Source organism: Ranitomeya variabilis, chromosome 1 (genome assembly GCF_051348905.1).
Source record: "Ranitomeya variabilis isolate aRanVar5 chromosome 1, aRanVar5.hap1, whole genome shotgun sequence".
Taxonomy (NCBI): domain Eukaryota; kingdom Metazoa; phylum Chordata; class Amphibia; order Anura; family Dendrobatidae; genus Ranitomeya; species Ranitomeya variabilis.
This window is the reverse complement of record NC_135232.1, coordinates 1,028,683,029-1,028,709,202: the sequence shown is the minus strand read 5'-3', so window position 1 is coordinate 1,028,709,202 and position 26,174 is coordinate 1,028,683,029. Positions and strand designations below refer to the sequence as shown.

Sequence of the window (26,174 nt, the reverse complement as noted above, 5' to 3'; positions counted from 1 at the left end):
ACAGCTGACATTACTGAACCCCAATAACAGAGGAGTGACTGTTGACTGTGCGTACAGCACTTCTGGACAGCAACTAGCGGTGTTGGAGCCCAGGGACAGGAGGAGGAGGTGGAGGAGATAGGAGGGATTGCCACACACACAGCAGGGGAACAGCTGACGTTACTGAACCCCAATAACAGAGGAGGGACTGTTGACTGTTTGTACAGCACTTCTGGACAGGAACTAGCGGTGTTGGAGCCCAGGGACAGGAGGAGGAGGAGGAGGTGGGGGAGATAGGAGGGATTGCCACACACACAGCAGGGGAACAGCTGACGTTACTGAACCCCAATAACAGAGGAGGGACTGTTGGGACTGTGCGTACAGCACTACCAGGCAACAACTAGCGGTGTTGGAGCCCAGGGACAGGAGGAGGAGGTGGTGGAGGAGATAGGAGGGATTGCCACACACACAGCTGGGGAACAGCTGACATTACTGAACCCCAATAACAGAGGAGTGACTGTTGACTGTGCGTACAGCACTTCTGGACAGCAACTAGCGGTGTTGGAGCCCAGGGACAGGAGGAGGAGGAGGAGGTGGAGGAGATAGGAGGGATTGCCACACACACAGCAGGGGAACAGCTGACGTTACTGAACCCCAATAACAGAGGAGGGACTGTTGACTGTGCGTACAGCACTTCTGGACAGCAACTAGCGGTGTTGGAGCCCAGGGACAGGAGGAGGAGGAGGACGTGGGGTTTATAGGAGGGATTGCCACACACACAGCAGGGGAACAGCTGACGTTACTGAACCCCAATAACAGAGGAGGGACTGTTGGGACTGTGCGTACAGCACTACCAGGCAACAACTAGCGGTGTTGGAGCCCAGGAACAGGAGGAGGAGGTGGTGGAGGAGATAGGAGGGATTGCCACACACACAGCTGGGGAACAGCTGACATTACTGAACCCCAATAACAGAGGAGTGACTGTTGACTGTGCGTACAGCACTTCTGGACAGCAACTAGCGGTGTTGGAGCCCAGGGACAGGAGGAGGAGGAGGAGGTGGAGGAGATAGGAGGGATTGCCACACACACAGCAGGGGAACAGCTGACGTTACTGAACCCCAATAACAGAGGAGGGACTGTTGGGACTGTGCGTACAGCACTACCAGGCAACAACTAGCGGTGTTGGAGCCCAGGGACAGGAGGAGGAGGAGGAGGTGGAGGAGATAGGAGGGATTGCCACACACACAGCTGGGGAACAGCTGACGTTACTGAACCCCAATAACAGAGGAGGGACTGTTGGGACTGTGCGTACAGCACTACCAGGCAACAACTAGTGGTGTTGGAGCCCAGGGACAGGAGGAGGAGGAGGAGGAGGTGGAGGAGATAGGAGGGACTGCCACACACACAGGTGGGGAACAGCTGACGTTACTGAACCCCAATAACAGAGGAGGGACTGTTGGGACTGTGCGTACAGCACTACCAGGCAACAACTAGCGGTGTTGGAGCCCAGGGACAGGAGGAGGAGGTGGAGGAGATAGGAGGGATTGCCACACACACAGCTGGGGAACAGCTGACGTTACTGAACCCCAATAACAGAGGAGGGACTGTTGGGACTGTGCGTACAGCACTACCAGGCAACAACTAGCGGTGTTGGAGCCCAGGAACAGGAGGAGGAGGTGGTGGAGGAGATAGGAGGGATTGCCACACACACAGCTGGGGAACATCTGACATTACTGAACCCCAATAACAGAGGAGTGACTGTTGACTGTGCGTACAGCACTTCTGGACAGCAACTAGCGGTGTTGGAGCCCAGGGACAGGAGGAGGAGGAGGAGGAGGTGGAGGAGATAGGAGGGATTGCCACACACACAGCAGGGGAACAGCTGACGTTACTGAACCCCAATAACAGAGGAGGGACTGTTGGGACTGTGCGTACAGCACTACCAGGCAACAACTAGCGGTGTTGGAGCCCAGGGACAGGAGGAGGAGGAGGAGGTGGAGGAGATAGGAGGGATTGCCACACACACAGCTGGGGAACAGCTGACGTTACTGAACCCCAATAACAGAGGAGGGACTGTTGGGACTGTGCGTACAGCACTACCAGGCAACAACTAGCAGTGTTGGAGCCCAGGGACAGGAGGAGGAGGAGGAGGTGGAGGAGATAGGAGGGATTGCCACACACACAGCTGGGGAACAGCTGACGTTACTGAACCCCAATAACAGAGGAGGGACTGTTGGGACTGTGCGTACAGCACTACCAGGCAACAACTAGCGGTGTTGGAGCCCAGGAACAGGAGGAGGAGGTGGTGGAGGAGATAGGAGGGATTGCCACACACACAGCTGGGGAACAGCTGACATTACTGAACCCCAATAACAGAGGAGTGACTGTTGACTGTGCGTACAGCACTTCTGGACAGCAACTAGCGGTGTTGGAGCCCAGGGACAGGAGGAGGAGGAGGAGGAGGTGGAGGAGATAGGAGGGATTGCCACACACACAGCTGGGGAACAGCTGACGTTACTGAACCCCAATAACAGAGGAGGGACTGTTGGGACTGTGCGTACAGCACTACCAGGCAACAACTAGCGGTGTTGGAGCCCAGGGACAGGAGGAGGAGGAGGAGGTGGAGGAGATAGGAGGGATTGCCACACACACAGCTGGGGAACAGCTGACGTTACTGAACCCCAATAACAGAGGAGGGACTGTTGGGACTGTGCGTACAGCACTACCAGGCAACAACTAGCAGTGTTGGAGCCCAGGGACAGGAGGAGGAGGAGGAGGTGGAGGAGATAGGAGGGATTGCCACACACACAGCTGGGGAACAGCTGACGTTACTGAACCCCAATAACAGAGGAGGGACTGTTGGGACTGTGCGTACAGCACTACCAGGCAACAACTAGCGGTGTTGGAGCCCAGGAACAGGAGGAGGAGGTGGTGGAGGAGATAGGAGGGATTGCCACACACACAGCTGGGGAACAGCTGACATTACTGAACCCCAATAACAGAGGAGTGACTGTTGACTGTGCGTACAGCACTTCTGGACAGCAACTAGCGGTGTTGGAGCCCAGGGACAGGAGGAGGAGGTGGAGGAGATAGGAGGGATTGCCACACACACAGCAGGGGAACAGCTGACGTTACTGAACCCCAATAACAGAGGAGGGACTGTTGACTGTTTGTACAGCACTTCTGGACAGGAACTAGCGGTGTTGGAGCCCAGGGACAGGAGGAGGAGGAGGAGGTGGGGGAGATAGGAGGGATTGCCACACACACAGCAGGGGAACAGCTGACGTTACTGAACCCCAATAACAGAGGAGGGACTGTTGGGACTGTGCGTACAGCACTACCAGGCAACAACTAGCGGTGTTGGAGCCCAGGGACAGGAGGAGGAGGTGGTGGAGGAGATAGGAGGGATTGCCACACACACAGCTGGGGAACAGCTGACATTACTGAACCCCAATAACAGAGGAGTGACTGTTGACTGTGCGTACAGCACTTCTGGACAGCAACTAGCGGTGTTGGAGCCCAGGGACAGGAGGAGGAGGAGGAGGTGGAGGAGATAGGAGGGATTGCCACACACACAGCAGGGGAACAGCTGACGTTACTGAACCCCAATAACAGAGGAGGGACTGTTGACTGTGCGTACAGCACTTCTGGACAGCAACTAGCGGTGTTGGAGCCCAGGGACAGGAGGAGGAGGAGGACGTGGGGTTTATAGGAGGGATTGCCACACACACAGCAGGGGAACAGCTGACGTTACTGAACCCCAATAACAGAGGAGGGACTGTTGGGACTGTGCGTACAGCACTACCAGGCAACAACTAGCGGTGTTGGAGCCCAGGAACAGGAGGAGGAGGTGGTGGAGGAGATAGGAGGGATTGCCACACACACAGCTGGGGAACAGCTGACATTACTGAACCCCAATAACAGAGGAGTGACTGTTGACTGTGCGTACAGCACTTCTGGACAGCAACTAGCGGTGTTGGAGCCCAGGGACAGGAGGAGGAGGAGGAGGTGGAGGAGATAGGAGGGATTGCCACACACACAGCAGGGGAACAGCTGACGTTACCGAACCCCAATAACAGAGGAGGGACTGTTGACTGTGCGTACAGCACTTCTGGACAGCAACTAGCGGTGTTGGAGCCCAGGGACAGGAGGAGGAGGAGGAGGTGGGGGAGATAGGAGGGATTGCCACACACACAGCAGGGGAACAGCTGACGTTACTGAACCCCAATAACAGAGGAGGGACTATTGGGACTGTGCGTACAGCACTACCAGGCAACAACTAGCGGTGTTGGAGCCCAGGGACAGGAGGAGGAGGAGGAGGTGGAGGAGATAGGAGGGATTGCCACACACACAGCTGGGGAACAGCTGACGTTACTGAACCCCAATAACAGAGGAGGGACTGTTGGGACTGTGCGTACAGCACTACCAGGCAACAACTAGCGGTGTTGGAGCCCAGGGACAGGAGGAGGAGGAGGAGGTGGAGGAGATAGGAGGGATTGCCACACACACAGCTGGGGAACAGCTGACGTTACTGAACCCCAATAACAGAGGAGGGACTGTTGGGACTGTGCGTACAGCACTACCAGGCAACAACTAGCGGTGTTAGAGCCCAGGGACAGGAGGAGGAGGAGGAGGTGGAGGAGATAGGAGGGATTGCCACACACACAGCAGGGGAACAGCTGACGTTACTGAACCCCAATAACAGAGGAGTGACTGTTGGGACTGTGCGTACAGCACTACCAGGCAACAACTAGCGGTGTTGGAGCCCAGGGACAGGAGGAGGAGGAGGAGGTGGAGGAGATAGGAGGGATTGCCACACACACAGCAGGGGAACAGCTGACGTTACTGAACCCCAATAACAGAGGAGGGACTGATGGGACTGTGCGTACAGCACTACCAGGCAACAACTAGCGGTGTTGGAGCCCAGGGACAGGAGGAGGAGGAGGAGGTGGAGGAGATAGGAGGGATTGCCACACACACAGCAGGGGAACAGCTGACGTTACTGAACCCCAATAACAGAGGAGGGACTGTTGGGACTGTGCGTACAGCACTACCAGGCAACAACTAGCGGTGTTGGAGCCCAGGGACAGGAGGAGGAGGTGGAGGAGATAGGAGGGATTGCCACACACACAGCTGGGGAACAGCTGACGTTACTGAACCCCAATAACAGAGGAGCGACTGTTGACTGTGCGTACAGCACTTCTGGACAGCAACTAGCGGTGTTGGAGCCCAGGGACAGAAGGAGGAGGAGGAGGAGGTGGTGGAGGAGATAGGAGGGATTGCCACACACACAGCTGGGGAACAGCTGACATTACTGAACCCCAATAACAGAGGAGTGACTGTTGACTGTGCGTACAACACTTCTGGACAGCAACTAGCGGTGTTGGAGCCCAGGGACAGGAGGAGGAGGAGGAGGAGGTGGAGGAGATAGGAGGGATTGCCACACACACAGCAGGGGAACAGCTGACGTTACTGAACCCCAATAACAGAGGAGGGACTGTTGGGACTGTGCGCACAGCACTACCAGGCAACAACTAGCGGTGTTGGAGCCCAGGGACAGCAGGAGAAGCAGAGGAACACAATGTAGGCCGAAGCCTGATTGGAGAAAGTCGAAAGGGAACCTTTATCCCCTCCCCCAAGGCGTTTTTAGCTGAAAGAGCCAGCTTGTGCAGCACAAAAGATGCAAAAGGAAAAGGTGGCTCTTTTCATTATGCTCCTTGCAAACACAGAACTAAACACTTATAAAATGTGTCCCCTGAAACCGTGAGACCGTCCCGGAAGTGGGACTTTCCTTCGTAATATGACGCAGCACAGCTGTCATTCCTACCCCCTTGGCGCCATGCCCCGGCTGTTGTTTGAATCTGTCCCGGAGCCTGCGCTGTTATGTTATCCCTTGGCCAGGCACACTTAGCGCTGCCCATCTTCTGACATCATTTGGTGTCAGGCTGGCTGCGCCTGTGCGGCCGCGCTGGCCGAGATCCCGCCTCGCAGTGTCATCTAATGTAATCCCACCGCGGGCCTGGGATCCGTGGCCATGCGCAGTGCATATCCTCGCCTCTCACTCCCCTCCCTACGGCTTCTTCAGACTGTGCGGCATCACGGCCGTGGCATGCTATTAGGGATCAGCTGACAGCGCACAGTCTGAAGAAGGCGTAGGGACATGAGTGAGAGGCGGAGGTTCAGATATGCACTGCGCATGTCCATGGATCTCAGGCCCCAGTGGGATGAAATCAGAAGACAATGCGAGGCGGGCTCTCGGCCAGTGCGGCCGCACAGGTGCAGCCAGCCTGACACCAATTGATGTCAGAAGATGGGCAGCGCTAAGTGTGCCTGGCCAAGGGATAACATAACAGCGCAGGCTCCGGGACAGATTCAAACAACGCTGAGGAGCCGGGGCACGGCGCCAAGGGGGTAGGAATGACAGCTGTGCTGCGTCATATTACGAAGGAAAGTCCCACCTCCGGGACGGTTTTACGGTATCAGTGGACACATTTTATAAGTGTTAAGTTCTGCGTGTGCAAGGAGCTAAACAAAAATAGCTACCTTTTCCTTGTGCAGCATTACTGCTGCACAAGGTGGCTCTTTCAGTAACAAACGCCTTGGGGGGGACAGGTTCCCTTACATTTCAGTTGTTGTGTCAGCGTGGCGGTCGCAGGACACATTGCCGGCTACACAGCTGGGGATCAGCTGACGTTACTGAAACCCAATAACACTGGGTCGTATGTTTTGACTGTGCAGATGGCACTTCTGAGCCTCAACTGGCGGTGTTGGAGCCCAGGAATTTAAGTTCAGGTGGTAGAAAGATAAACACAACAGGAGACCTGGATAACGTAGACAGTCACCTAATTATTTAATCAGGAAGAGGAGTGGAAAATTCCTGCGAGATCCAGGCCTTGTTCATTTTCAGGAAAGTAAGCCGGTCAACGTTATCGGAGGATAGTCGCATGCGACGGTCAGTTAGTACACCACCTGCAGCACTAAAGACGCGTTCCGATAATACACTAGCCGCAGGGCAAGCCAGCACCTCCAATGCATACTGGCTTAGCTCTGGCCATGTATCCAGCTTTGAGACCCAAAACTTGAAAGGTGAAGAGCCGTCTGGGAGTACAGCAAGAGGGCAAGACATGTAGTCTGTCACCATCTGACGGAACCGTTGCCTCCTGCTGACTGGAGCCGTCTGTGATGGTGTTGACTTTTGTGGCGGGCACAGAAAACTGTGCCACAGTTGGGCCATACTGCTCTTGCCTTGGGCAGAGGCACTGCTTCTGCTCCCTCTTTGTGCAGAGCCTCCACCACTGCCTGGACGCACTGAGCTGCTTTGTAATGCACTAGCAGCACTTCTCTCACTTGGAATGGAGAAGATGATGGAATTCACCAGTGTGTCTTGGTACTCCCGCATTTTTCGCTCCCGGTTCAACGGTGTGATGAGGCTTTCTACGTTGTCCCGGTAGCGAGGATCGAGGAGGGTGAATACCAATATTCAGACATGTTGAGAATGTGGGCGATGCGGCGGTCGTTTCTCAGGCACTGCAGCATGTAATCCACCATGTGCTGCAGACTGCCAACTGCCCAAGAAACGCTGTCCCCTGCTGGAGGCGTGATCTCTGCCCGCTCGTCATCACCCCACCCTCGCTGTACACACTGAGTACTGGACAATTGTGTAACTCCCTCCTCTGGACGGATGTCTTCCTCCTCCATTGACTCCTCCTCATCCTCGTCACAAACTGTCCCCTGCCTACGCGTTTGTGAGGAACCACGTGGCGCTGACTGTCCAGAAGATGATGGAAATGGTGAATCCTCATCCTCCACCTCTTCCACAACATCATCCCTTAGCGCTTGCAGTGATTTTTCAAGCAGGCAGATAAGGGGGACAGTCATGCTGACTAGTGCATCATCTGCAGTCGCCATCCGCGTGGAATAATCGAAGGGACGCAAAACCTGGCAGACGTCATTCATAGTGGCCCACTCTGTGGTTGTGAAGTCTGAACGGCGCGGAGTGCGACTTCTTTGCGCCTGATGCAGCTGGTACTCCATTACAGCTTGCTGCTGCTCACACAACCGCTCCAACATATGTAACGTGGAATTCCACCTGGTAGGTAGGTCACATGTGATGCGATGTTCTGGCAGGTGGTGTCGGTGCTGCAGAGCCGCAATGCGCGCTTTTGCCGTGCTGGAACGCCGCAAGTGAGCACACTCTAGGCGGACCTTGTGCAGCAGTGCATCAAGATCCGGATAGTCCCTCAAAAAACTCTGCACGACCAAATTGAGCACATGTGCCAGACATGGGATGTGAGTGAGGTTGCCGAGGCCCAGAGCTGCCACCAGATTTCGGCCATTATCACACACTACCATGCCTGGCTGGAGATTCGCTGGTACAAACCACACATCGCTCTCCTGCTTGATGGCATTCCAGAGCTCCAGCGCTGTGTGGGTTCGATTCCCCAAAGAAATTAATTTCAAGACGGCCTGTTGACGTTTGGCCACGGCTGTGCTCATGTCGGTCGTAACAGGTAAACGTTCATCACGGGTCCATGTGGAGGTGGACTGTGACGGCTCCTGCAGCAATGATTCTGAGGAACTGGTGTAAGAGGAGGAGTCAATGCGTACAGAATGGATTCCTGCAATCCTTGGAGTGGGCAGGACACGTCCTGCGCCACTCGCACGATCTGTACCCGGCTCAATGACATTAACCCAATGGGCAGTGAGGGAAAGGTATCGCCCCTGTCCATGTTGACTGGTCCACGCATCGGTGGTGAGGTGGACCTTGCTACTGACGGCATTCAGTAGCGCGTGTTTTATGTGTCCCTCCACATGCTTGTGCAGGGCAGGGACGGCTTGCCTGCTGAAGTAAAAGCGGCTGGGCACATTGTACTGTGGGACTGCCAATGACATCAAGTCACGGAAGCTGTCAGTCTCCACCAGCCTGAATGACAGCATTTCCAGTGACAGAAGTTTGGCAATGCCTGCAGTCAGAGCCTGTGCTCGTGGGTGGTTTGACGAGAAAGGCCGCCTTTTCTCCCATGCCTGTACTACCGATGGCTGTACACTGGGCTGGGAGTGTGTGGATGACTGGGAACGTGGTGCTGCGGGTGGAATTACAGCGGGTCTCTGGACAACAGGGCCAGAGGTTCTTCCACGGCGATCCTGGGAGGAAGCCGAACCAGCTGCGTGTGAGCTGGAGGAAAAGGCAATACGAGCTGAAGAGGTGGTAGCTGCCGCTGTTGTTTGGCCTAGCTCTTCAGTGTGTTTTTCTAACTTCGCCGCGTGCCTGTTGCGCACATGTTTCCACATGTTGGAGGTATTGAGGTTGCTGACATTTCGACCTCTTTTTACTTTGTGATGACACACCTTGCATTTGACATAGCAAATGTCATCTGCAACTGTGTCAAAAAAGGACCAGGCACTGCAAGTCTTGGGAGCGCCCTTTTTGGCTTTTGGAAGAGACATGTTCCTAATGGGTGCCAAAGCGGAGGCTGCAGGATCCGCAGTCTTCCCCCTCCCTCTCCCTCTTTGGGCCGTACGGGGAATCTCTTCCTCAGAGCTGCTCCCACCACCTTCCTGTCCCTCACGCCAAGATGGGTCAAGGACCTCATCATCTACACTACCCTCTGCCCCCAACTGCTCCTCCTGGGTAGTCTCAGCAGCAGAGCACGCACCAGAAAGTGGCACCTGAGTGTCATCATCAGCGGATGCGGCCTGCGATGTGGTGACCGGAAGCACTGGCCCACCCGCCTCTTCAGAGGAAGAGAGAAAAAGCTGTTGGGCATCACTGCACCCTGCCTCTTCTTCCATTTCTCCAATGCTGCTTGGCTGGCCCCCTGTTTCCAAGCCAAGAGATTCAGAGAACAGAAGTAGAGATGGCTCCTGTCCTGGGCTCTCTGTCTGCCTGGGCAATTTGGCAGGTGGTGAAGAGACAGATGGCTGCTTTCCAGTGCTCTGTGTCTGAGAGGATGTGGCACTAATTGAAGTTGATGCATTAGCTGCCATCCATCCGACAACGGCTTCAATTTGTTCTTCACGCAGCAGCGGTGTACGGCGCTCTGCGACAAAGCTGCGCATGAAGGACTGTTCCCTGGTGAAAGTGGGTGCTGATGAGTCACCGGTGCCCGCAGCAGGCACAGAATCCCCACGTCCTCTCCCTGCTCCGCGCCCGCGCCCACGTGCCTTACTCACTGCCTTCTTCATCTTGGTTGACTGATAAAGATAAGCAGAAAAGTACTAACGGCTTTGTGTGCTTATTCCTGAACAATTCCTAACAGGTATAAGAAACACTAATTTTATAAAGTGTGGACTAGACTTTAATATGAGCTAATGTGGCCTACACAAATGTTAAGTGGTGTCACTGGTGTGTTTGGTGAACTTTATTATTTATTTATTTTTTGGGGACTGAACTGACAACAGAGAGAGCTGCAGTCACACGAAGACCGTGCAGACAGCCGTAAACGGCGCTGCAAGGCCCAAAAACCCTCCTCTACGTTATCCTATGTAGTGTTTTTCCACAAGTTAGCTGGAGACGGGTGGAAAGACACTAATAGGAATTTTTTGAAAAAATGTGCAGCAGCCTGCACTACTTAAAACAAAAGGAAAATTGATTTTACGGTATGACGCAGTGAAGAACCCTGAGCTGGAGACAACCAGGCTATGGCTGCTCACAGACTACAGGGCGAGCTGCAGTCACACGGAGACCGTGCAGACAGCTGTAAACAGCGCTGCAAGGCCCAAAAACCCTCCTCTACTTTATCCTATGTAGTGTTTTTCCACAAGTTAGCTGGAGACGGGTGGAAAGACACTAATAGGAATTTTTTGAAAAAATGTGCAGCAGCCTGCACTACTTAAAACAAAAGGAAAATTGATTTTACGGTATGACGCAGTGAAGAACCCTGAGCTGGAGACAACCAGGCTATGGCTGCTCACAGACTACAGGGCGAGCTGCAGTCACACGGAGACCGTGCAGACAGCCGTAAACGGCGCTGCAAGGCCCAAAAACCCTCCTCTACTTTATCCTATGTAGTGTTTTTCCACAAGTTAGCTGGAGACGGGTGGAAAGACACTAATAGGAATTTTTGGAAAAAATGAGCAGCAGACTACACTACTTGAAAAAAAAAAAAAAACAATATGAGGCAATGAACCACCCTCCCTGAACTGAATACAACCAGCTATGGATGGCCTATGGCTGCACTCAGACTAGAGAGTGGGCTGCACTCACACACACACACACACAGACCTTGCAGATCGCTGTGAAAACAGCGCTACAAGGCAAAAGCAAGGTGAATAGTAGGTGAACACAGCGGTTGCTAAATTAGCCTTTGAAAAGCACAAAGAAGCAAATCGCTATCTCTAAACTGGCCCTCAGTCAGCAAACAGCGTCCTGTCACTAACTGAATTCACAGCAGAGTGAGCGCAAAATGGCGCCAGCGACTTTTAAACTGCATCATGACATCATTTCAGCAGCCAATCACAGCCATGCCAGTAGTTTCATGCCCTCCATGCTGAACAGGATGTGCCCACACTTGGAATCATTCTCATTGGCTGAATTTGTGCAGTTTGAATCTGGGAACTTCCGATTCCGGTATCCGATACACGGCAAGTATCGGATCTCGGTATCGGAATTCCGATACCGCTAAGTATCGGCCGATACCCGATACTTGCGGTATCGGAATGCTCAACACTAGTGGTGAGCACTTTTAACCCCCAATTGTTTCACTACAGTTTATAACGCAGAGCCGCGAAAATAAAAAATATATTTTTTTCCACGAAAATGATATTTTGGCCCCCACGTTTTTATTTTCCCAAGGGTAACAGGAGAAATTGGACCACAAAAGTTATTGTCCAATTTGTCCTGAGTACGCTGATACCCCATATATGGGGGGGGAACCACTGTTTGGGCGCACGGCAGAGCTCGGAAGGGAAGGAGCGCCGTTTGAATTGCAGACTTAGATGGATTGGTCTGCAGGTGTCATGTTGCATTTGCAGAGCCCCGATGTACCTAAACAGTAGAAACCCCCCACAAGTGACCCCATATTGGAAACTAGAACCCCCAGGGACCTTATCTAGATGTGTTGTGAGAACTTTGAACCAACAAGTGTTTCACTACAGTTTATCACGCAGAGCCGTGAAAATAAAAAATATATTTTTTTCCACGAAACTGATATTTTAGCCCCCACGTTTTTATTTTCCCAAGGGTAACAGGACAAATTGGACCCCAACAGTTGTTGTCCAACTTGTCCTGAGAACGCTGATACCCCGTATGTTGGGGGGAACCACTGTTTGGGCGCACAGGAGAACTCGGAAGGGAAGGAGCACTGTTTTAGATTTTCAAAGCAGAATTGGCTGGAATTGAGATCGGATGCCATGTCGCGTTTGGAGAGCCCCTGATGTGCCTAAACAGTGAAAACTCCCCAATTCTAACTGAAACCCTAACCCCAGCCCTAACCCTAGCCCTAACCCCAACCCTAACCCTAGCCCTAACCCTAGTCCTAACCCTAGCGCTACTTTCACACTAGCGTTTTTTTGCATACGCCGCAATGCGTCGTTTTGGCGAAAAAACGCATCCTGCAAAGTCATCTGCAGGATGCGTTTTTTCCCCATAGACTAACATTAGCGACGCATTGCGACGTATTGACACACGTCGCAACCGTCGTTCAACGGTTGCGTCGTGTTGTGGCGGACCGCCGGCAGCAAAAAACGTTACATGTAACTTTTTTTGTGCCGACGGTTCACCATTTCCGACCGCGCATGCGCAGCTGGAACTCCGCCCCCACCTCCCCGAACCTCACAATGGGGCAGCGGATGCGTGGAAAAACAGCGTCCGCTGCCCCCGTTGTGCGGTGCTTGCACAGTATGCGTCGGTACGTCGGGCCGACGCAGTGTGACGGCCCCGTACCGACGCTAGTGTGAAAGTAGCCTAACGGGAAAATGGAAATAAATATATTTTTTAAAATTTTATTATTTTTCCCTAACTAAGGCGGTGATGAAGGGGGATTTGATTTACTTTTATAGCGTTTTTTTTTCGGATTTTTATGGTTGGCAGCCATCACACACTAAAAGATGCTTTTTATTGAAAAAATAGTTTTTGTATCACCACATTTTGAGAGCTATAATTTATCCATATTTTGGCCCACAGAGTCATGTGAGATCTTGTTTTTTGCGGGACGAGTTGACGTTTTTATTCGTGCCATTTTCGGGCACATGACATTTTTTCATCGCTTTTTATTCCGATTTTTGGGAGGCGGAATGAACAAAAACCAGCAATTCCTGAAATTCTTTTAGGGGGGCGTTTACACCATTCCACGTGTGGTAAAATTGATAAAGCAGTTTTATTCTTCAGGTCAGTACGATTACAGCGATACGTCATTTATGTAATTTTTTTATGTTTTGGCGCTTTTACACAATAAAAACTATTTTATATAAAAAAATAATTGTTTTTGCATCGCTTTATTCTGAGAGCTATAACTTTTTTCTGCTGATGATGCTGTATGGTGGCTTTTTTTTGCGGGACAAGATGACGTTTTCAGCGGTACCATGGTTATTTATATCCGTCTTTTTGATTGCGTGTTATTCCACTTTTTGTTTGGCGGTATGAGAATAAAGCGTTATTTTTTGCCTTGTTTTTTTTTTTTATGGTGTTCACTGTAGGGGTTAACTAGTGATATAGTTTTATAGGTGGAGTCATTACAAACGCGGCGATACTAAATATGTGTACTTTTATTGTGTGATTTTTTTTATTTAGATAAAGAAATGTATTTATGGGAATTTTTTTTTTTCTTTATTTAGGATTTTTTTTTCTTTTTTTTTTACACATGTGGACATTTTTTTTTTTTACTTTTTTACTTTGTCCCAGGGGGGGACATCACAGATCGGTGATCTGACAGTGTGCACAGCACTCTGTCAGATCATCGATCTCACACACAAGAGCAGAGGCTTGCCGGTGCCTGCTCTCAGCAGCTCTTGCAGGCGCCGGCAAGCCAGGTCAGTAAATGACCCGGAAGGAGTCCCGCGGCCATCTTGGATCCTGGGACTCCTTCCAGGTCACCGGAGCAGCGCGATCTCATCGCGTTGCTCCGGTGGGAGAGCACAGGGAGCCCCCGTCCCTGCGCGATCCCCCTCTATGCCGCTGTCACTATTGACAGCAGCATCAGAGGGGTTAAATGCCCGCGATCGGCGATAGCGCCAATCATGGGCATTGCTGCGGGGTGTCAGCTGTCATATACAGCTGACACCCGCACCCGATCACCGCGGCGCTCAGCGCGAGACCGCGGTGATCGATGCGCCGTACTAGTACTGCGGCTGGCACTAATGCAGTGCCGTACTATTACGGCGCATGGCACGAAGGGGTTAAGGTCTTTGTTCCTGTGTTCATTTGGAAACATTAATCTGGCTCTTTTATGTTTCTTTTGGAATAATGGCTTCTTCCTGGCAGAGTGGCCTTTCAACCCTTGTTGATACAGTACTTGTTTCAGTGTGGATATTGACACACTCTTACCATTTTCCGCCATCACCTTCACAAGGTCTTTTGATTTTCTCCTTGTGTTGATATGCACATGTTTGACCAAAATATGTTAATCTCTGGGACACAGAACCTGTCACCTTCCTGAACGGCATAATGGCTGGACATTCCCATCTTATCTGTATTTGTGTATAATGAACGTGGCACCTTCAGATATCTTGAAATTGTACCCAAGAATGAGCCAGAATTGTGCAAGTCCCCAATTCTCATCCTGATTTCTTGGCTGATTTATTTAGACTTAGGGTACTGTCACACTCTGCAACTTTCCAACGATCACGACCAGCGATACGACCTGGCCGTGATCGTTGGAAAGTCGTGTGGTCGCTGGAGAGCTGTCACACAGACCGCTCTCCAGCGACCAACGATGCCGAGCGATGTTTACCCTGGTTACCAGCGTAAAAGTAAAAAAAAAAAAAAACGTACATACATTCCGGTGTCCTTCAGGTCCCTTGCCGTCTGCTTCCCGCTCTGACTGAGTGCCGCCGTAAAGTGAAAGCAGATCTCAGCGGTGACGTCACCGCTGTGATCTGCTCTTACTTTCCGGCCGGCAGTCAGTCAGAGCGGGAAGCAGACGGCAAGGGACCTGAAGGACACCGGAATGTGAGTATGTACGGTTTGTTTGTTTTTACTTTTACGCTGGTAACCAGGGTAAACATTGGGTTACTAAGCACGGCCCTGCGCTTAGTAACCCGATGTTTACCCTGGTTACAAGCGAATGCATCGCTGGATCGCTGTCACACACAACGATCCAGCGATGACAGCGGGAGATCCAGCGACGAAATAAAGTTCCAAACGATCTGCTACGACGTACGATTCTCAGCGGGGTCCCTGATCGCAGTAGCGTGTCAGACACTGCGATATCGTATGGATATCGCTGGAACGTCACGGATCGTACCGTCGTAGCGATCAAAGTGCCACTGTGTGACAGTACCCTTACCCATAATGCTACACAAAGAAGCAGTGTGTTTCAGGTGTGGATTAAAATACATCCATATCTGTGTCTCTATTTAACTCAGATGTTGCCAAAAAAAACTTTGGTTTGGCTTCCAAACACATGACATCATCATATGGGCAGTCTAGAATTATTCTTAGTGTATGTAATCTTTTGACTTTGGAGTAAGTAATAAAAATTACTTAAAACATTCATTTTCTCTCATTATTCTGACATTTGGCAAATAATAATTATGGTAACCATAATTGATTTAAAATGGTTAAGGTTTATTCTGATTTCATGTTAGATATTGAGAAAAACATGCATCTGTGTCTTTTTATATAGTGTATGTAAGCTTCTGGTTTCAACTGGATATATATCAGATTTATCATTTTACTTCATCATTAATAAGTATTAACTTTTACTTACCAATACAGTTTCGGAGTCCTGCTGAAAATGGAATATAAGCATAGGGGTTGCGACCATTTGTAGCTTCTGGAAAAAACCTCTGTGGCCTAAATTCTTCTGGTTCTGGAAAGTATTCCGGATCTCGGTGTAATGCATAAGGAACAATTAACACATTAACTCCTTTAGGGACCTTAAATCCCCCTGAAAAAAATAGATAATTTCTCATTGAAAAATTAACATTTGTTTTGATGTGGTAACATGACTGAATGTGATCTGAGACTCATACTGATAGTGCAGTCTTCACAAATGGTGCGGGCATAGAAAGGAACTGATGGAAACAGACGCAGGGCTTCCTTGATCACTGCTTCAAGATATCGTAGGTTCTTCAAATCTTCCATTGTGACAGGCCGATCAGATTCACCTGATATATGTAAAATATATTCAAGAAAACTTTTAGAGAAAAACAACTTGCAATTAACATCTAAATATCAAAATACAGTATATTACTGAGTTTTTCTTTTGTGTCAAATATATCTCTGAATATCAAATACATGTCTATTTAAATTACCCTTAAGGGCTTCATTTTCAAAATTGTAGCACATACAAAAAAAATGAATGTTGTATTAAAAAATTGGAATTTCAGTGTAATTTATGAAGGAAGCAAAAAGTGTCAAAAATTAGGAACTCAGACACACCCTGTTAAGGGCTAGGGGAAAGCACCGAGTAAATATAGAGGTTTTATTATAATTGATGCGTTCGCAGCCCGGGGTCCACCGTGCAGGAGAACCTGCTGCTAGCAAACGGTGGAACTATATGGCGGTATGAGCTAACCCTGTTACTTCACAGAGTAGCCGAAACTCAAAGCACTACGCCCTGTTTGACTTCACAGTGGCACAGGCTAACTACCCAACTGAGAGCAGTCAGTGGTCATGTCATGCAGTGCGGCCATGCGAGCCTTAAATAGTTGCAGCACGTACAGGACCTTCCTAGAAGGACCAATGAGAGGCTGCCACAGAGCGTGAGCACCTACAGGACCTTCCTGAAGGACCAATGGCCTTAGCTGCAGTATCTGATCATGTGACCCTCGATCTCCACTGAGAGATCTTACACTGGGCATGCTCAGAACGAGAAAAGCAGGACTTAGTCCCAGAAGCGTCTGCTCGCCGCTGCCCAGCACTGACTTCAATGGCAGAAGCAGGAAAAGCAGCAGTAACTCTTTTGTACAGAGTCAGACTGAGCGAGACGCTGGGACCGACGTCTCCGCTGAGCAGGCTCCACTGCGGCAGAAGAAGAATGGGAGACCGCAGCGGAGATGGCCTGAGATTCCCCTTGTGCAGAGGCTGGAACTCGACCCCTAACATTACCCCCCCTCCTTGGGCCTCGCTACGTTCGAAGGCAGCAATGAGCTGCGGAGCCCGAATGTGCTCAGCAGGCTCCCAGGACCTATCCTCAGGACCGTAACCCTTCCAGTCCACCAAAAAATTTTTTGCCACGAACCACCTTGCACCCCAAAATAGCGTTCACCTCGTAATCGTCCATAGACGAACCCGATGTCCCGTCAGACGACTCAGAAAACCGGGACATGTATACGGGCCTAAGGAGGGACACATGAAAGGTGTCGGTGATACCTAGGCATGGAGGAAGGGCTAGATGGCAGACCACAGGATTAACCTGTTCGAGGACCTTGAAGGGACCCAAGTAGCGAGGTGCAAGCTTAGTGGACTCAACACGCAGCCTGATGTTACGAGCGGAGAGCCACACTAAGTCGCCAGGAGCAAAGGTCGGGGCAGGGCGCTGATGTGCATCGGCGGAGGACCTCATTCTCTCCTTGGAGGCCCCGATGGCATCCTGAGTGCGGTCCCAAATGTCTCATGCCTCCACTGCCCAGTCTGCCACCCTGGAGTCAGCAGAGGACATGGGCATAGGCACAGGAACCCGCGGATGTTGGCCATAATTAAGGAGGAAAGGAGTCTGACCGGTGGAGTCGGCTACAGCGTTGTTAAGGGCAAACTCAGCCCACGGTAACAAGGATGCCAAGTCATCCTGCCTGGCAGAAACAAAATGTCGTAAATAAGTAACCAGAGTCTGATTGGCCCTCTCAACCAACCCATTCGTCTCGGGATGATAAGCCGAGGAGAGATTTAACTCAATACTGAGTAGATGACAAAGCTCCCTCCAGAATCGAGACGCAAACTGGGGACCCCAGTCACTGACAATCTTGTCCGGCATACCATGTAAGTGAAAGATATGCTTGATGAACAGGTCTGCCAGAGCCCGTGCAGTAGGTAGCCGTGGAAGAGGCACCAAATGAACCATTTTGGAAAAATGGTCGGTGATCACCCAGATAATGGTGCAGTTATGAGACTTGGGTAAGCCCACCACAAAGTCCATCCCGACCATCTCCCAGGGCCTCTCTGTCATCGGCAGAGGGTAAAGCAACCCAGCTGGCCATTGCCGAGGGGACTTGTTCTTGGCACAAGAGACACACGCCCAAAAATAGTCTGCGACATCACGAGCCATATGCGGCCACCAGTATGTCCTCGCCAGTAACTCAGATGTCCTTTTGGAACCAAAATGTCCACCCACCCTGGACGAGTGTGCCCAAGAGAGAACCTCCAGTCGCAAACTGGATGGTACAAAAGTCTTGCCCGGAGGCAGACTCTAGCGAAACTGGGGCCACAGTTCTCAGGCTTTCAGTGGGGACAATAAGCCGAGGCTCCTCTTCCTCCTCCACAGATGACACAACGGAGTGAGAGAGAGCGTCGGCATGAATGTTCTTCTCCCCAGAAAGAAAATGGAGGGTGAAATGAAACCGGGAGAAGAACAAGGACCATCTGGCCTGGCAAGAATTTAAACGCTGGGCTGTCTCCAGGTACACCAAATTTTTATGATCTGTGAAGACTTGGAAGGGAAAATGAGCTCCCTCCAAGAGATGTCTCCACTCCGAGAAAGCCAACTTCACGGCTAGCAACTCCCTGTCCCCGATGGAATAATTCCTCTCTGCTGGTGAGAAGGTCTTAGAAAAGAAGAAGCAAGGATGCTTCCGACCTTGAGCATCCTTTTGGAAGAGGACTGCTCCAGCACCAACAGATGAGGCATCCACCTCCATGATAAAAGGCTTATCTACATCAGTGCGATGTAGGATGGGAGTGCTAGCGAAGTGTGACTTTATGGAGTTAAAGGCCTTGGAGACCTCCTCAGACCACAATTTGGGATTTTCTCCCTTCTTGGTGAGGGCAACCAAGGGAGCTACCAAAGTTGAGAAGTGCGGAATGAACTGGCGATAATAATTAATGAACCCCATAAAGCGCTGCACTGCTTTAAGAGAATGGGGTTCCTGCCAGTCCATCACAGCCTGTAGTTTGGCAGGATCCATAGCCAATCCTTGGGAGGAGATGATATAGCCTAGGAAAGGTAAGGACTCCTGCTCGAACATACACTTCTCCAACTTGGCATAGAGGGAGTTTGCCCATAGGAGGTCGAAGACTTTGCAAACATCTCTCCGGTGGGAGTCAATATCTGGAGAGTAGATGAGAATATCATCCAGATAGACTACGACCGAGGTGGAGAGCATATCCTGGAAGATGTCATTCACAAAGTCTTGGAAAATGGCTGGGGCAGTACAGAGCCCGAAGGGCATCACCAGATATTCATAGTGCCCATCCCTGGTGTTAAAAGCCGTCTTCCATTCGTCCCCCTCACGGATGCGAATCAGGTTGTAAGCACCCCACAGATCTAATTTAGTAAATACCTATGCTCCCCGAAGCCTATAGAAGAGCTCAGATATCAAGGGCAAAGGATACTTATTCTTAACGGTGAAGGCATTAAGACCCCTGTAATCTATGCATGGACGCAGTTCCCCATTCTTCTTCTGCACGAAGAAGAACCCAGCCCCAGCAGGTGACACTGACTTCCTGATGAACCCTCTTGCCAGATTCTCTTGAATGTACTGAGACATTGCCTCCATCTCCGGGAGAGATAACGGATAGACTCGACCCCGGGGAGGCTCAGCACCAGGCAAGAGGTCAATAGGACAGTCATAGAGGCGATGGGGCGGAAGGGTCTCCGCCGCCTTTTTGGAGAACATGTCCGCATAAGACAAATATTGCTTGGGGAGAGAGGATAGATCTGCAGGTACCTCTGTAGCAGCAACCTGAACACACTCCCTCTGACACCTACCCCCACAAGATTCACCCCATCCCAAAATTCTGCCTGAGGACCACTCGATATGAGGAGAGTGGTACCGTATCCAAAGTATCCCCAACAGGACCTCATCAATTCCCTCAGGAATGACGAGCAGAGATATAATCTCCTGATGGGATGGCGACATGGACAGAGTAAAAGGGATGGTCTGGTGTGTTATCTGTGAGGGCAGTGTCGACCCATTCACCACTTGTACCGTTACTGGTTGAGCTAGCATAACCCGGGGTATTGCGTGACGTTGGGCGAAGGCAGAAGACATAAAATTGCCCTCCGCCCCAGAATCCACGCAGAGCTCTACTGAGTGGGAGGATGAGCCTATAATAATTGTCCCCTTAAAGGACAATTTGGAGGCAAACATCGCCGTGTCTAGTGTACCTCCACCTACTACCACTAGACGCTGACGTTTCCTCGACCGCTGGGGACATGTGGTGGCAAGATGTCCTGACTGCTGGCAAACATGACAGACCTTGAGTGCACAAGCGGTCCGGGACTTAGATCCCGCTCGTGACACTTCCATGGCCTCATATGACACAGGAACCAGGACCGGAGATTCCAGAGGTTTGGTGAAGGTGGGAGCCAGCCGAAACCTCTGCCTACACTGGGCTCGCTCTAACCTCTGCTTGTTAAAACGGAGGTCAATACGAGTAGAGACAGTTATTAACTCCTCCAGTGTGGCAGGAATTTCCCTAGTGGCCAGAGCGTCCTTCACGTGATCAGCCAGCCCCCTCCAAAATATGGGGATAAGGGCTTTATCCAACCACTCCAGCTCAGAAGCTAAAGTACGGAAGTGGACGGCAAAATGGCTGACCAAGGACACACCCTGAGTTAATGCCAGCAGTTGGAGGGCCGTGTCATGAGTGACTCGAGGTCCTAAAAAGACCTGTTTCAGAGTGCTCAGGAACAGCAGAGCACTCTGCACCACATGATCGCCACGCTCCCACAGCGGCGTAGCCCATTCCAACGCCCTGTCCGACAAGAGAGACACAATATATCCCACCTTAGCCCGCTCTGTGGGAAAACATGCAGCAAGAAGCTGGAGGTAAATAGAGCACTGACTCACGAATCCCCTACAAGATTTGCTATCTACAGAAAATTTTTCTGGCAGCGGGAGGCGCGAAAATGTCGGAACAGGGGTGGCAGTGGACAAGGTTGCTGCAGCCACGCTAGCAGCCTGTACAGCTACTGCGGTAACATCCACAGCTGAGGTTGAACTCTCGAGAGCCGCCAACCCACCCTCCAGCTGCTGGATATACCGCAAGGATTGCTGAATGTCCGCCATTTACTAGCCAGACCCTGGAGCTAGTATTATATTAGGGCTAGCGGAATGCACTGGAGTAAATATAGAGGTTTTATTATAACTGATGCGTTCGCAGCCCGGGGTCCACTGTGCAGGAGAACCTGCTGCTAGCAAACGGCGGAACTATATGCCGGTATGAGCTAACCCTGTTACTTCACAGAGTAGCCGAAACTCAAAGCACTGCGCCCTGTTTGACTTCACAGTGGCACAGGCTAACTACCCAACTGAGAGCAGTCAGTGGTCATGCATGCACACAAACTCCTCGCCGTAGGTGCCAGCATTCTAGGGGCTTATTTCAGCCAGGTCCCTGAATACATTCACACAAAATCTCCTCGCCGGAGGTGCCAGCATTCTAGGGGCTTATTTCAGCCAGGTCCCTGAACACAAACTCACATGACCACACTAGCGCAAAGCACATAACATAGAACAATACTAGCGCATGGCCGTGCGGCCATGTGAGCCTTAAATAGTTGCAGCACGTACAGGACCTTCCTAGAAGGACCAATGAGAGGTTGCCACAGAGCGTGAGCACCTACAGGACCTTCCTGAAGGACCAATGGCCTTAGCTGCAGTATCTGATCATGTGACCCTCGATCTCCACTGAGAGATCTTACACTGGGCATGCTCAGAACGAGAAAAGCAGGACTTTGTCCCAGAAGCATCTGCTCGCCACTGCCCAGCACTGACTTCAATGGCAGAAGCAGGAAAAGCAGCAGTAACTCTTTGTACAGAGTCAGACTGAGCGAGACGCTGGGACCGATGTCTCTGCTGAGCAGGCTCCACTGTGGCAGAAGAAGAATGGGAGACCATAGTGGAGGTGGCCCGAGATTCCCCCTGTGCAGAGGCGGGAACTCGACCACTAACAAACCCTGTATTAATATCAAGAGATTTTTTTTGTGGAAAGCTGTCTGACCGAGATAAGGTTTAATAAATTGATAGTGGGTTTTTATTCATTACTACACGTTTCAAAGTTAAAGGCACCGTCTTGAACTGATATCTCTCCACAATCCAGCAGCACAGAAAATCTCCACAAAAACTCTCTTAATACGGATATCTAATGGTCACAGTTTCACGGCATGACCAGTGGATCTGCAGCAGCTGTTAAGTATAAACTACAAGTAATAAAAATACATACACCAGGTGACAGGGCCGGACTGGGACTTGGCATTGAAGTGCCCTGGCATTTGAAGTTACACAGGCCCACTTGTCACACGGTGACTATATAATATCTTTGTACACTTGCAGGTTACAAGAAGTGAGGGGAGTGTAACACAACTATATAACATATAATCACAGCTGTATCCAGCATTACAGCTCAGTCCTATTTATTGCTTTTAGTTGCAGTACCAAGAAAAGCCGCTACTTTACCTACATAACTGGATCTCGTAGATAATGAAGGGATGAGACGACCAAAGGCTATGGAACCTCATTCTGATGCTCCATAAACTTTGCCTACAGCTACTTTTGGTTCTGCTGCGCAGCACGAGACCCGGTGACTCTGAAAGAGCGGTGACATCAGTAATGTCACCGCTCTTCAGATATTCCGGGTCTTGCGTTGAGCTCGGCGACTGTGAAGAGCTGTACTGTTACTACTGTCACCGCTCTTCAGAGTCATTAGGTCTCACCAGGTCTGGGCTAGTAGTGGGGATGTCTGATAGACACCTCTCCATTACTTACACCAGGGATTGATAGCAGCTGACATTACGCAGCTGACATCAACCCTAAAAATCATTACACATACCAGAATTAAATGCTTTGGCAGCTGGGAAAAGCAGTAGAGTTAGCGCTATTCCCAGGCGCCGGGTGCTAACTGCAACTGTCATCATCCTTGCCTGGTCTCCATGCGAAGCATTTCTGCTGTATTTACATGCGCTGATCTCAGGCCACTAAACGAGTGTGATTGACAATACTGAAGTCATTCGCTTGTTTCCCGGCCTCTTTACACCAACTGAGAAAGAATGAAGGGAACAGAACAATCACAATTAGATCAATCTGTCCCCATACAGTGTCATGTTATCAGCAGCACAACTACAGTTTACACCGGCGATGTGCTGCTGAGAACAAGGATTTCTGTTCCCACATAAACAATCCAATCACTCGATGAATAGGCAGCATTTTGCTTGTTTAGTATAATACACCCCATAGTCCTCCATATATTATAATGTGCACCTCAGTCCTCCATATAGTATAATACACTTCTCAGTCCTCCATATAGTATAATACACTCCCCATAGTCCTCCATATAGTATAATACACTCCTCAGTCCTCCATATAGTATAATGTACTGCCACAGTCCTCCATATAGTATAATACACTCTTCAGTCCTCCAAATAGTATAATACAATCCTCATAGTCCTCCATATACTATAATACACTCCTCAGTCCTCCATATAGTATAATACACTCCTCAGTCCTCCATATAGTATAATACACTCCCCATAGTCCTCCATATAGTATAATACACTCCTCATAGTCCTCCATATATTAAAATACACTGCAATTCCTCCATATAGTATAATACACTCCTCAGTCTTCCAAATAGTATAATACATTCCTCATAGTGCTCCATATAGTATAATGCCCCACCATTGTCATCCACGTAGTACAATTCACTTCCCATAGCATAATGCACCCCATAGTTCTTCATATAGTATAATGTATTCCCCATAGTCCTCGATACAGTATAATGCAGCCCACATATAGTATAATGATGCCACCCCAGAGTATAATGCAGCCACCCCACAGAATATATTGTAGCCCCCTGAGTATAATGTAACCCCCAGATAATATAATGCAGCCCCCTCATAAAGTATAATGCAGCCCCTGCATATATAATATATGGTAGCCCCCTCATGGAGCATAATGCAGCCCCCATAGAATATAATGTAGCCCCTCCATAGAATATAATACAGCACCCCATAGAATGTAATACAGCCCCCCATAGAATGTAATACAGCCCACCTCCCCATAGAATATAATACAGCCCCCATAGAATATAATGTAGCCCCCAGACAATGTATTGCAGCCCCCCATAGAATGTAATACAGCCCCCCCATAGAATGTAATACAGCCCTCCCACATATAATGTAATACAGCCCTCCCCATAGAATGTAATACAGCCCCCCCATAGAATGTAATGCAACCTGCCCCATAGAATGTAATGCATCCAGCCCCATAGAATGCAATGCAGCGAGCCCCAATAGAATGTAATGCAGCCAGCCCCCATAGAATGTAATGCAGCCAGCCCCCATAGAATGTAATGCAGCACAGCCCTCATAGAATGTAATGCAGCACAGCCCCCATAGAATGTAATGCAGCCTGCCCCCATAGAATGTAATGCAGCCAGCCCCCATAGAATGTAATGCAGCCAGCCCCCATAGAATTTAATGCAGCACAGCCCCCATAGAATGTAATACAGCACAGCCCCCATAGAATGTAATGCAGCACATCCTCCATAGAATGTAATGAAGCCAGCCTCCATAGAATGTAATGCAGCACAGCCCCATAGAATGTAAAACAGCACAGCCCCCATAGAATGTAATGCAGCACAGCCCCCATAGAATGTAATGCAGCACAGCCCCCATAGAATTTAATGCAGCACAGCCCCCATAAAATGTAATGCAGCACAGCCCCCATAGAATGTAACGCAGCACAGCCTCCATAGAATGTAATGCAACCAGCCCCCATAGAATTAGAATGTAATGCAGCACAGCCCTCATAGAATGTAATGCAGCACAGTCCCCATAGAATGTAATGCAGCACAGCCCCCCATAGAATGTAATACAGCACAGTCCCCATAGAATTTAATGCAGCACAGCCCCCATAGAATGTAATGCAGCCAGCCCCAATAGAATGTAATAAATCCCCCCCATAGAATGTAATGCAGCACAGCCCCCATAGAATGTAATACAGCACAGCCCCATAGAATGTAATACAGCACAGCCCCCATAGAATGTAATGCAGCACAGCCCCCATAGAATGTAATGCAGCACAGCCCCCATAGAATGTAATGCAGTCAGCCCTGTTATGACCCCAATGGCAGGGGGTCTCAAAGACAAATAGCGAAGTCTGCAAACATAAAACCCAGCTCATAGGGCAGTGGTAACTGGGCTGACCATATACCTGAACCTAGCACACAAATAACAGCAGCCGGGGAACGTACCTATGTAGATTCTAGACGTCTCGTGCCAGCCGGAGAACTAACTAACCCTAGCAGGGAAAAGAAAGACCTTTCTTGCCTCCAGAGGAAATACCCCAAAAAGTTGGATACAAGCCCCCAACAAATAATAACGGTGAGGTAAGAAGAAAAGACAAACGCAAGAAATGAACTAGGTTTTTAGCAAAGAGAGGCCCACTAACTAATAGCAGAATATAGGAAGATGACTTATATGGTCAGCAAAACCCCTCACAAAAACTCCACGCGGAATATTCAAGAACCCCCGAACCGTCTAATGGCACGGGGGGAGAACATCCGCCCCCTAGAGCTTCCAGCAGTATCAGGAATCACATTTAGTACAAGCAGGACAAAAATAAGAGCACAGTAAATAACCAAAAACAAGAAAGCAGGACTTAGCTTAATTTTGCAAAGAACCAGGACCAGCAGAAAGGAGCAAACAGAAGGATCTGATTACAACGATGCCAGGCACCAGACTGAAAATCCAGGAAGCTCAAATAGCGACACCCCTGGACTAACGAGGCCAGGTGGGTACCAAGCAAGGGAAGGAATATCAAAGTGTCATATCACTAGTGACCACAAGAGGGAGCCAAAAAGTCTAATTCACAACACAGCCCCAATAGAATGTAATAAATCCCCCATAGAATGTAAAGCAGCACAGCCCCCATAGAATGTA

General features: G+C 50.1%; 1 protein-coding gene across 1 annotated transcript in view; it reads right to left on the bottom strand.

The window, feature by feature from the left end:
• LOC143793050 (cytochrome P450 4V2-like) overlaps positions 1-26,174 on the bottom strand; it is a 187,142-nt gene that overhangs the window by 44,576 nt on the left and 116,392 nt on the right. The window contains exons 9-10 of the mRNA XM_077279638.1: positions 16,111-16,245; positions 15,846-16,025 (exon numbers count right to left, since the gene is read on the bottom strand). Of these exons, the coding sequence (XP_077135753.1) occupies positions 15,846-16,025; positions 16,111-16,245 (315 nt within the window). The remainder of the gene's footprint in view (positions 1-15,845; positions 16,026-16,110; positions 16,246-26,174) is intronic.